The 12,070-nt window shown below is 32.0% G+C and overlaps 1 protein-coding gene across 1 annotated transcript; it reads left to right on the top strand.

Moving 5' to 3' along the window:
- The first annotated feature begins 478 nt into the window (after positions 1-478).
- LOC127738847 (proton-coupled folate transporter-like) lies at positions 479-4,849 on the top strand. The gene is made up of 4 exons (XM_052250255.1): positions 479-1,007; positions 2,392-2,475; positions 3,019-3,175; positions 4,566-4,849. Exons 1-4 carry the CDS (start codon positions 479-481, stop codon positions 4,687-4,689), a joined length of 894 nt encoding a protein of 297 aa, XP_052106215.1. The 3' UTR covers positions 4,690-4,849.
- The last annotated feature ends 7,221 nt before the right edge of the window (positions 4,850-12,070 follow it).

Genomic DNA, 12,070 nt, shown 5'->3' with positions numbered 1-12,070 from the left:
AAAATTCTAATCAATACAATAATTTTAATGACTAAATTTACTATTTTATAATGCAGATAATAGATAAAACTTATTCAACATATTTATGAATTTAAATGACAAGAAATTATAAGGAAGTCATAATAATAATAATAATTAGTATTAGATGTTGAGATCGTTAGTAGTATTATTATCATTGCTACTATTAAACAAATCACTGTTACTATATTTATAAAATTCAAATGTTCTATTATTATATTTTTCGTATTATCTACTATGATATGTTTATGTTTGCATACAATGACACGTGTGTAATGTAAATATTAAGATAAAGTTTTATTCAGTAAATTATGCATACAGTGAGTGACCTTATACAATTTGGGACAAAACAGGCTCACTGGAATAAACTTTGATAATGGAGGAAACGAAACCTCTTTTAGAAAAACATAATAAATCATTTGGAAGTTTTAGTACTCAATTACGGGTAGTATTTTATGTGATGATTTATGGTTGTGCGTTTGAAACGTCTGGCCAAGCTGAACCACAGTATATATATGCGTATTTAAAAAGTGTTACAAATGCTACCGACTTCCAAGCAACAAACGATTCTCTACAAACATCAAAGGCATGTCTTATCAACTCAACATCAGCTTCTGATGACAAAATCCAAGGTTTAACATCAAATTGGTCGTGGTATATTTCTTTAGCACAGGCTGGATTTGCACTTCCGGTTTTAATGTTTGTAGGTCCAATGGCAGATAAAATTGGACGAAAACCTCTTATTCTTTGGAACGTTTTGTTAGTATGTATATCACTTGCTTTAAAAACAACAATTGTTTACATGAATTTACATTTATATTTCTATGTAATTGCTTGTGGAATTCTGGGTTTATCTGGAAATTTTTACGTATTTCATTTAGCCAATATTGCAATTTTGGCAGATTGCACATCAGAAGGAAAAGAAAGATCTTTCGTGCTTGTTATTTATGAAACACTCCTAGGACTCGGAACTGCTTGCTCTCAAGTAGGTACTGGATATTTAATACAACTTGTTGGTTTTTCTTACCCATATCTTATATCATCAGGACTTATGCTCACTCTGTTAATCTTAATCACCATTAGTCTAACAGACCCATGGAAACCACAAGAAATTGTCTCAACACTCCGTTTCCGCGAAATTCCAGTACAGCTGTGCACATTATGGAAATCATCAAAACAAAATAGCAAACATTACGTCAGATTGCTAATATTATATTTTGTTGTGTACTGTCTTTATTACTTGCCCTTGAATGGTTCTTTCTCGTTACGAACAATTTATGTCTTAGGCGAACCTTTTTGTTGGACTTCGGAACACATTGGATGGTATAACACTGCAACCAATTGTATAGTATATATTTTCGGCAGTGCCGTGATCAAATGTCTACACGTATGCTGTGTCCATCTAAAAGATGAGGTGATTTCAATTTTTTGTATGCTATCTGGTGTAGCATGTTTTGTTCTGTTCGGACTTTCAAATGATGACTCGATGATTTACACAGGTAAGGTAATGAAAATATCACTATATATTTGATGCGTTCGAAGCGCTTTTCAGGATTAAGCCTGATCAGGAACGCTCAAAATGCTTAGAAGCCAGGGATGGATGAATACTTGAAGATCATTATTACCAAATGAGACCTTCACAGAGTAGACAAATTATCTAAGGTCAACTCTGCCTGAGGGAGTTAGAACCTTAAATCTTCAGTACCATATCATTATGATAGTTATACTATATCCATATTATCAGATAGACTTCGTGTATTGTTTTCCATGTGTCACTTTGGTATATCATATTCTTGTTAAATGTGATCGTGTCTTTTATGGCAGAAAAAAAAGTGAAAAACTTTAATATTGCTTGATTTTGCATGTATACACAGTAAAAGTAATTAAATATAAAATTAAAATTGTTTTTCTTTTTGTCAAAAGTTTTTTAAGTGGTTTTGAATGGTTTTACACTAGTAATTTTTTGGGGCCCTTTATAGCTTGCTGTTCGGTGTGAGCCTATGCTCCGTGTTGAAGGCCGTACCTTGACCTATAATGGTTTACTTTTATAAACTGTAACTTGGATGGAGAGTTGTCTCATTGGCACTCATACCACATCTTCCTATATCTATTGACAAACAATTATTGAAATATTGAAACTATTCTAATATTGCACAGTAAGAACAAATCGCGAGGACATTCTATACAAACACCTTTCTTTTTGTTGTTACAAGATAACCAGTTTATCCCAGAAGAGCCCACAGCATTTTTCACCTTTATATATAGCATTGACATTTATCAGTAAAATGCAACCAAGATTCATTGTATAGTCCCAAGATAATATGGACTTATGAATATTAAAAAGTTCAAATATTTCAATATCTCATTTTTCAGCAACAGCAATTGGTATACTGAGGTTTCTGCCAATATCTATGATTAAAGCTGTACTATCTCGTTTAGTAAGTAAAGACAAACAAGGTAAGTAAAAGCATAATTGATATTGCAAATTGTATGATAAACAATCAAATTCACAAGAAGGCTATACATTAGATACATTATGCATTGAGTGTTTAATGAGAGTTTCCATATATCGGCTTTGGCAATACTTTTTGTCCTTTTTGGATTTATCAGCTGTAAAATTTTTTAATAAAATTGGGTTTTCAAACAGTTTGGCTTCGATCATCACCGAAGAGACATTTATTGTCGAAATGCACATCTGGTGCAGTAAAATTGGTATCGTTAATGTTATTCCATATACGTTGCTTGATAAAGATGTAATTCGACCTGGTTCGGGACAAAGAACATTTCTTCTGTATTCACTACCAGGGATCATTTCCTTGGGTAGATCACGGTAGTTTTACCAGACGATTTCTTTATATTTATAAAAATTTTAACTGTAAAGAGAAACTATTCATACTGAATTTGTTGTGTAATTTTTGCAGGCTGTTGAATGCGCTTTACTATCCCTGGTGGGTCTGCAACTATATAAATGATTCATACGATACATTTTTCCCCTTTTAGGTGTATTGTTTTCGAATGTGTACCTGATGGAAGCTGTCTGTTCTCTTGGCGCTGCTACTTTGTTTAACAACATTTATGACCAGACAATGTCGATATACAACGGATTGGTATTTTTTGTTATGGCTGGTGTTTCAACAGTTGCAGTACTTTTCCTAATGTAATTTTTTTAAACGACAAATTTATATATAAATGCTCAAAATATTCCACACAAAGTTCGAGATTTATAAAGCATAAAGAAAATGGGCGATTCCTTTTGCATTGTTAATCAATCACATTATTCCACCGGTTTCACTTCAACAAAAAGATGATCATGTCAAACGTATGAAGCCAAATTGATAAACTAGCCGTCATCAATGTGCAATATTTCTCTGCATTATGTTATTCTTAGAGGTTCGCATTTTAATCAGGTATTTAAGGATTTACTTAGGTCAGGCTTAGGAATTTTTGTCAGATGTTTTTTCCTACGTTACAGGGTAAAATATTTTGCCCCATAACACCCGTTTTTCTTTTCATATAAGACTTCAATAGCTCATAAAAGGTCATTTACCAAAATTTAAGCAGATTCTAGATTTCTTTTCTTTCGATTTGAGACCCGAAGAATACCAATGCAAATATAAGGTAAAAGTCCGAGTCAGCCGTTTCCCGCCATGTTTTAAAATTTAATATTTCGAAAAGGAGCTCCATAACCAATCAATATTTTTTAGCTTATTTTGTTCCTTAACTAATGCTCTTCTGACTTAGAGTATCAATTTTAAATTCTAGATTTTTTTTAATTTCACCTTAGTACATCCTTAAACATCCTTAGGTTTCAAATTTTTAGGTTAAGGAGTTGATAATGAAGGTATTTAAAGAAAAGCGCTTCGGACGTACCAAATTGAAAAATGTATTTTTTTATGGTCCTACATCCTGTCGATACGTACATTTTAACATTGCACAAGAACTCTTTTTCTCAGATTTAGACAACGGCTGTACACTAAATACTTTGGAGGCGTACTGATAGATTATTTAGTCTGGGAAACATTGTCTTTTTATTATGGTAGTTGAAATTGGACATTTTAATAACTGCGAGTAATCTTAGATCATTACTCTAATTATTATGATAATTTATGATAAGATCAAGGACAAATTTCTTTAAACACTGTACAGTATTAACATGTTAAGTTCAGTTGTGTTGTCAAAAAGTCTGTTTAACCGAACTGAGGCAGAGCAATTGTCGAATTCTCCACGTTCATTGTATCAGTGTGTCGTCATGGGAAAGCTATGCCACTTAAAAGGAAACAAATTAAAAAAACATGAGCAAAAAAAAAAAATGAAAAAAAAAAACGCCACAAAGTTCATTGAATGCACTCCGTCATTAATATTTGTTGTCTACATAAAACTTGATTAAAAAATAAATTAGAACAGACGGATAAATCATTGGAGAAGGGGCGATATTCTTATCCGACCTTATATTTATTTTCACGTTTCAGTAATTAAAACGATGCAAATTAAGATAAACATCAGGTCCTTAGAATCAAAAACTGTTCTTTTACTTTTTTGAATTTCAGATACATTTCCTGCACAAATACACAGCATATACGTGATGAAATCATCATAGAAAAGCCTACAGACAACATAGAAAACAGAGATCTTACAATAAATTCAAATGAACAGAAGAGCACAAGTATGTAAGATAAAGGAATGGTCGTGAAACTTACCGATGATGCGTAAATGAAGTGATTATGGTCTTATTTATTGTTGTTTTTCGTACTGTTGTGCGCGTGACTGTTACAGTGTATCAAATTTTGAATGTATAATTAATCTTGAGCAAAAATAAAAATCAACTATCTTGTGTTAAACTAGTAGTAGAAATAAAAGGAGATATGGGTATATTTCAATTATACAGCAACCGAACAAAAAAGAATGACACACTAAAGGGACTATTTTATACAAAATTGTTTACTTCTTATTATAAGAGGAAGGAATTCACCAACTAGCCCGTTATTGCTTTTTAAAACAGAGGTAGGTTTAAATTGCCTCTGTTTTCCTAACAGTAAGTGAAACCAACCGGGACTTGAATATTAAAGAATCTATATAATCATGATAACATACTTTTAAAAATGCATACCTCGAATTGCAAATATTTTCCTTACTGAATCTATTTTCAAGGAAAAACTTTAGAAAGGGAAAACTAAAAAATTCTTTAACAACAAAAGCATATACCTTGATGATTTACTTACTGTTGATTATTCCGGATTTTTAAACTGTTTGACATAATGAAGATATTTATCCCAATGAACTTAATTCAGCTCAATTAATTCTAATATAATAGTTGATATGGTCCAGGTTTAGAAATAACTTCACATGTACAAAATGGGAAAACAATGTAACTAAATATTAGACAAGAAGATGTGGTATAATTGCCAATGAGACAACACTGCACCAGAGACCAAATGAGCAAAACCCATACCACATAGTCAGCTATAAAAGACAAAAAAAAATGACAAATGAAAAAAACAATTCACACGAGAAAACTAAAGGCCTGACTTATGTACAAAAAAATTAACGAAAAACGAATTTGATATACAGCAACAAACGACAACCAATGAACTATGGGCTCCTGATTTGGGACAGGCACATACAGAATGTGGTGGGGTTAAACATGTTTGTGGGTGCCCAACTATGGTCAGCCATTCGGGCAAAAATTAACCAAATTTAAAAAAAACAGACGTTAAAATAACAAACAGACATCACAAGCGAAAACAGACATAAAATTAAAAACAGAGGTCAAAAACGAAAACAGAGGTTAAGAACAAAAACAGGCAAAGAATTAAAAAAAAAAAACAGACATCAAAAACGAAAACAGACATAGAATTAAAAACAGAGATAAAAAATGAAAACAGACATAAAATTAAAAACAGATAAAAAATGAAAACAGACATCAAGAACGAAAAGAAACATAAAATTAAAAACAGACATAAATTTAAAAACAAACGTTAAAAATTAAAAACAGAGGTCAAAAACGAAAACAGACATACAATTAAAAAACAGACGTTAAAATCAAAAACAGACACCAAAAACGAGAAAGGACATAAAATTAAAAACAGACAAATGATGAGAAAAATAGAATAGAAACTTTTTGGAAACAGAAAATAATGATTATGACAGAAAGAAGATCTACTCTTTGTTTTTACAACCAATGTCAATTAAATATGACACTGTTCATACTATATAGGCCAATACAGAACTTGATTCTACTTCTATTATGAAAGCTAATGTTAAAGTTACATTACTGGCAGGAGTGTATTATACACTGTAATCAAATTGTAGTAGATTTGATAAGTAAGTGAGTGCGATATGCCCTTTGTGTATGGCTGACATTGAAGATACTGAACATTTTCCGTTACAGTGCAGCAGTTCCAGATACTGCGAGGAGACCGTTTATTACAAAGCCGATAAAATTGGACGAAAGCCTGTTTTGATGTGGAATTTAGTTATAACACTAGTTTCATTTATTCTTAAAACAGTAATTGTGTATAGAAACATGAATTTATATTATTATACCATTGCATGTGGAATATTAGGGCTTGTGGGGTCGTTTTATACATATAAAATAACAAACTTCGCTATTCTTGCAGATATAACCTCAGAGGGTAAAGATAGTATCTTTAATGATGACTGTATATGATGCCTTATCTGCCGTTGGTTCTGTTAGCTTTCAAATAGGTACTGGGTATTTAATACAACTAATAGGTTTCACAGATCCGTATATAATTACCTCAGGCATGTTTTTGTTTCTTTGTGTTTTAGTACAGATTACCCTTACTGACTCTTGGAAACCGCCGGACAAGAAAACTAAAATAAGATGGCTTAAGATTCCTTTTGAGTTATTTTCATTCTGCTTTAAGCCTGAAAATATGAATAAACTAGCAAATATAACCAAATTCATCATATATTTCTTGGCGTATTGCCTTTTTTATTTTCCACATTGTGTAGTTAGTGCAATAAGAACTATATTTCAGTCGGGAACCCCGTTTTGTTGGACATCTGAACATATTGGATGGTATGGAGCAGGATCTGACTTTGTCATGTTTATAGGTGGAACATTCATGCTTGAGACATTTCATTCTTGTTGCGTCGGATTGACCGACCGAATCATCGCAGTCTTTGGAATTCTATCCTGCATGGCAACGTATATCGTGTATGGGATTTCGACAAAAACCAATGGATATTTTACGGGGGTAATGTATGTTCTATTAGTTGTAATTTATTTTTTTACGATTTTTTTTATATCAAATCAATCAAATATTTCTGTTGTTAATGCAGTTTTTATAATCGTAAACTGAAAAGTTGTAGTTTACTATTTACCATGAATTGCGTTTATCTTTTCCAGCAATATTAAAGAAGCAAGCTTAATTGACATAATTTCACATTTCAGCAATAGGGACAGGAATTATTCGAGTTCTACCAGTGTCTTGAATTAGAGCACTTTTGTCCGAGATGGTACACAAAGACAAGCAAGGTTAGTTATCGAGATTACTATAGGTTTTATACAGCATTATTTAATAAACAGCATTTTAGCAATGGAAAACTACAGTTATACATAACAGTTAACTATGGGATTTGAAAAAAAACTTTTATAAATCCGTTTCCCGAAAAAAAACACACATATATAGCAAACAATGTGACGTGCCAACAAATTATATATACAAGTAAAGGTATAATATATATAACTAAATACTAAAAAAATATCAACGAAACAGTTTACAGAGACTTTTTTCTAAGAGACGGTTACTATATCCACCACACACGCATGTCCAATTAAAGCCGCTTACCACTGAAATGTTCATCAGTTAAAGTAAATTATACGCCGTTTAAATTTTTCCATTTTTTTAAAGGAGTACTGTATTCATCCATTCATGTGATGGAAACATTACTGAAAATAGGAGGTGCCACACTGTTTAACAACATCTATCACCATACCTTGTCATTATATAACGGATTTGTATTCTTCACTATGGCGGGCCTTGTTTTGTTGCCTTCATCTTAATGATGTAAGTTATAAAAATCACACATTGTCTTGTTTGTTTGTTTTTTGTTATTTAAAAAAAAAGTCACTCTCCACATGCAATATGTTCTCAATCCTTAGCAACTATACACAAATATCAATCGTTTCGATGTAGAGATTATCATCATTTAAAATATAATTAGAATGAACAATTATGTAGAAACCATTTTTTAGCTGTGGCCCAAACAACAGAAGACAAAAAACACGGACAATTGAAAACAAAGGTCGTAAACAAAAAAGTTTTAAATTCCAAGAAATTTGTATTATTTTGTACAAACAATGTAATACTTAAACTGTGTGCTTAGATACAGCTAAAGGATATCTACTTTTCTTTTCAGGTATGCGGTATGCTTAAAAACGACCAAGAAAAACAATGAACTCATTATAGAAAAACCAGCCATCCAAGACGTGGACGGTATTGAAAACCCAGCCTTCCAAGATGTGGATGGTAGAGAATCAAACGTTTAAAACAATTATAACAAAAAGACATGAACAAAGTATAAAAATTTTATTTTTTTAAAGAGATATGAATAAGATGGTCATGAAATTGCACTTCTAACCGAATGTTAACAATTGCGTGATCTCTAACAATGATAGCAAAAGCAGTCTGATGTATGTGAGAAATATAGTTTTTATTATTCGCATAACCATTTATTGTCATTAGTTAATGTCCGAAATCTTATTTTTTATTTATAATGTGACTTCCTCTTTATCTATAGATTATAAAGTACCAACAATGGTGAAAGACTACTAAGGCAATTACGTGTAGAACTGTTCTCATTGTATCTACGTCTTTCTGTATTGATAACAAACTTTGCAACAGCTTTTGGGTGATGAGTCGTAGCTCCTCATTACTAGAAGCAGGTCTAATTATCTGAATGCATTATGCTAGGAAATGTAAATATATGTTCATAGCCGGAACCTCAAATATCCAGCAAGATATAGTTCCTCTTTTTATTCTAAGTTATATTGACTATGGGGAAGGTCTTACCATCATGGAATCAAATGACCTATATATTGCTGAAGCTGTATGTTAATCTGTATGTTAATCTGTATGTGTTCTTTTGTTATTTGTGTCATTTAGTTATTGTCTCCTTGAAGTATACCCTTTTCTTTGGAAAGCTATGTAATGAAGGAAGTTTTTCATATGAAGTTACTATAGTTATGTCAAATTACATTTTTACCGGTATTTAACAGTAATATAACAATTTGTCTGGTCCTTAATGTTGTATAGAATAGATGCTGATGTGAAAAGCAATATTGGGTGCTTCATTTTGACAACACAGAGCGGAAAATTCAAATATGGGTTGCAGTCAAAATGCTTCACGGAAATACATTAATAATTTCCTTTTTTTCCCTAGAAAAAGATATTATTTTTGATTTGAGTTAAAACAAAGAGGGATATATTAATTTCACGAACCATGGGTACTCAATTGTAATAGACATTAACAAAGACGGGAGTGATTTGTCATTGAGGTAGAACCCAACGTCGCCTAAGATTTACAACAACAAAAAAAAGCATCAAAAAGTGGAGGTACGAATTTTATCATTATAAATAGGAAGATGTGGTATGAGTGCCAATGAGACAACTCTCCATCCAAGTCACATTAGACAAGATTCTATACAATATGTCAAACTATTAAGTGTTCAAAGTCTAGAAAACTTACGGCTTAATCTAACCCGGGACTAATAGCTGTACTAGTCCTTATCTAAAAAGTAAAATAACAAAAATACCGAACTCCAAGGAAAATTCAAATCGGAAAGTCCCTTATTAAATGGCAATAACAAAAGCTCAAACACATCAAACGAATGGAAAACAATCGTCATATTCCTGACTTGGAACAAGCATTTCCTTATGTAGAAAATGGTGGATTAAACCTGGTTTTATAGCTAGTTGAACCTTTCACTCTAACAGGGACCATCCCAGATCTGCCATCAACACCAAATTTTCTAAATGACAAAATCACTATGAAATAACTTACTTGACAACCGCTGCCGAAGTTTCTGACTTGAGACAGGCACATAATAAGCTCTTGTTGGAAATCTCTATCTTTTAATTTAATCTCAATCTGTGGAATGACTGTATGTACTTACAGAAGTATAATACAAATCAGTACAGAAAAAGCAGTTCAACATATAATGCCGGTATACAATTTAACGATAGCAAAACACAGAACAAAAACACAGAAATATTAGTCAAAAATAAACAATGCGAAACGAAAAAAGCTAGAAGTTACTTATAAAATAACTAAATCTGCTGAAATGAGATCGTGAAGTTCTACACTGTAATATCAGCTGCTGTCCTTCGGAAAAGATTTTAAACAGCAACGGCATACACTGGAAACATAACTGGGAGACACGATTTTTGTAATGTCCAGAGTATAATTGTTCAGAACGTTAATACAGAAAACAAAAGAAACAGGGGGTATAGTTAGTCCAAAAATAAAAAAAAAAAAATAATAAAAATAGAAACAGGGGGTATAGTTAGTCCAAGCAAAAAAAAACATTCAGTGATGGGTTTTCTAGAAATAAGTTTCGTATTTATTCGAAATGAATCTATAAGGATGACGTATTTGGCGTTGAAGGGAATGTCAGAAACATAATACGCATTTACTCAGATCGATCTGTATGTTTTTTGTTGTTGTAAATGCACTTGTTTGTTCTAGAGCCCTAGGATATTTTAGGACTATGATATACTTGAATGTCTCTCTTCGTTTAAAGTAAAGTTACGTTAGCAATACGATTGGAAATCATGTTTGTGATTAAAAGAAATTTTCTCTAAAAAAGATGTCCATGTTCTTTTGTATTTTTTTGTTCTTGTAGTGTATGACAGGCAAACATGAGCTGGTTTTGTTACAGTTGACCCACTTTGCCGTTACTAAGACTCAGTAACTTTTTCGGCGTCTCCCGGTTTTAGTTCTCATTCCAAACATTGAGCTGAAAGTTGGTATGAAGTTGTATTATGGTAATAATAAATAGTGTAAAGGATAATGGTTCACAAACTGGTGTTTTTATAACGACTTTTCCGCACGAAATTTATAAAGTGTTATTACCATTGAACTATCAATAGTATAAGAAACCAATGAAAGTAATGCAAGGGAGTGAAAACCATGACCCAAAGAATGTCAGACAATACCATAATCACAAGAATAAAGGTGAGAAGACCAGCAGAAGTTCACAAAATACCACTTTCAAAACTTACATAAAACTACAAAGACTGTGAGTGTCATATGCTTCTGATGAGTCATAAGTTCCTGTTGCACTTGTGACAAAACTCTAAAAATATTAAAACCTGGTTAGTTATTTTAATTGTCTTCGCGGGTTGTATATACATACACAGTAAAAAAAAATGAACGTTTTGCATGTTCAATACTGTCGCTCGAATATATGGTTATCGTTTGTTGCTGTATATCATATTTGTTTTTCGTTTTTTTTTTGTACATAAATTAGACCGCTTTTTTTTGTTCAACTCGTTTTACATTTGTTTCTTTGGGGGCCTTTTATAGCTTGCCATGCAGTATGGGCTTTGCTCAATGTTAAAGACCGTACGGTGACCTATAGTTATTATATTTGATAATTTCTTCGTCATTTGGTTTCTGGTGGAGAGTTGTCTCATGGGCAATAATACCACATCTTCTTATTTTCATATTTATATTTGTCTTCGAACATAAACCAAGCTGTATCTAGATTATGTGAAACAAAATAACAACAATCTGTAAAAATAAATGATTTACCTGAAAATTCTCCAAAATAAAATACAGAAATCAATTAAATTTTGTGAATTACGGAAAGCAAATGATTTAGATTTATACAAAAAAGTAATCGAATGGAACCTTCACTAAGATCCTTCCAAGCTTGAATGTCATAAAGGCAGCGACGAAACAACGTATCTTGTGAAATTGATAATAACATTTACGTTTAGAAACTTAAATCAGATGATGATCCATATGACTTATGCAACAATTCCCGTATATAAAGTACATTATCCCTTTCCTTCAGTTCACG

Source organism: Mytilus californianus, unplaced genomic scaffold (assembly GCF_021869535.1).
Source record: "Mytilus californianus isolate M0D057914Y unplaced genomic scaffold, xbMytCali1.0.p SCAF_1, whole genome shotgun sequence".
Lineage (NCBI taxonomy): Eukaryota > Metazoa > Mollusca > Bivalvia > Mytilida > Mytilidae > Mytilus > Mytilus californianus.
This window is presented reverse-complemented; position numbering and strand designations above follow the sequence as displayed.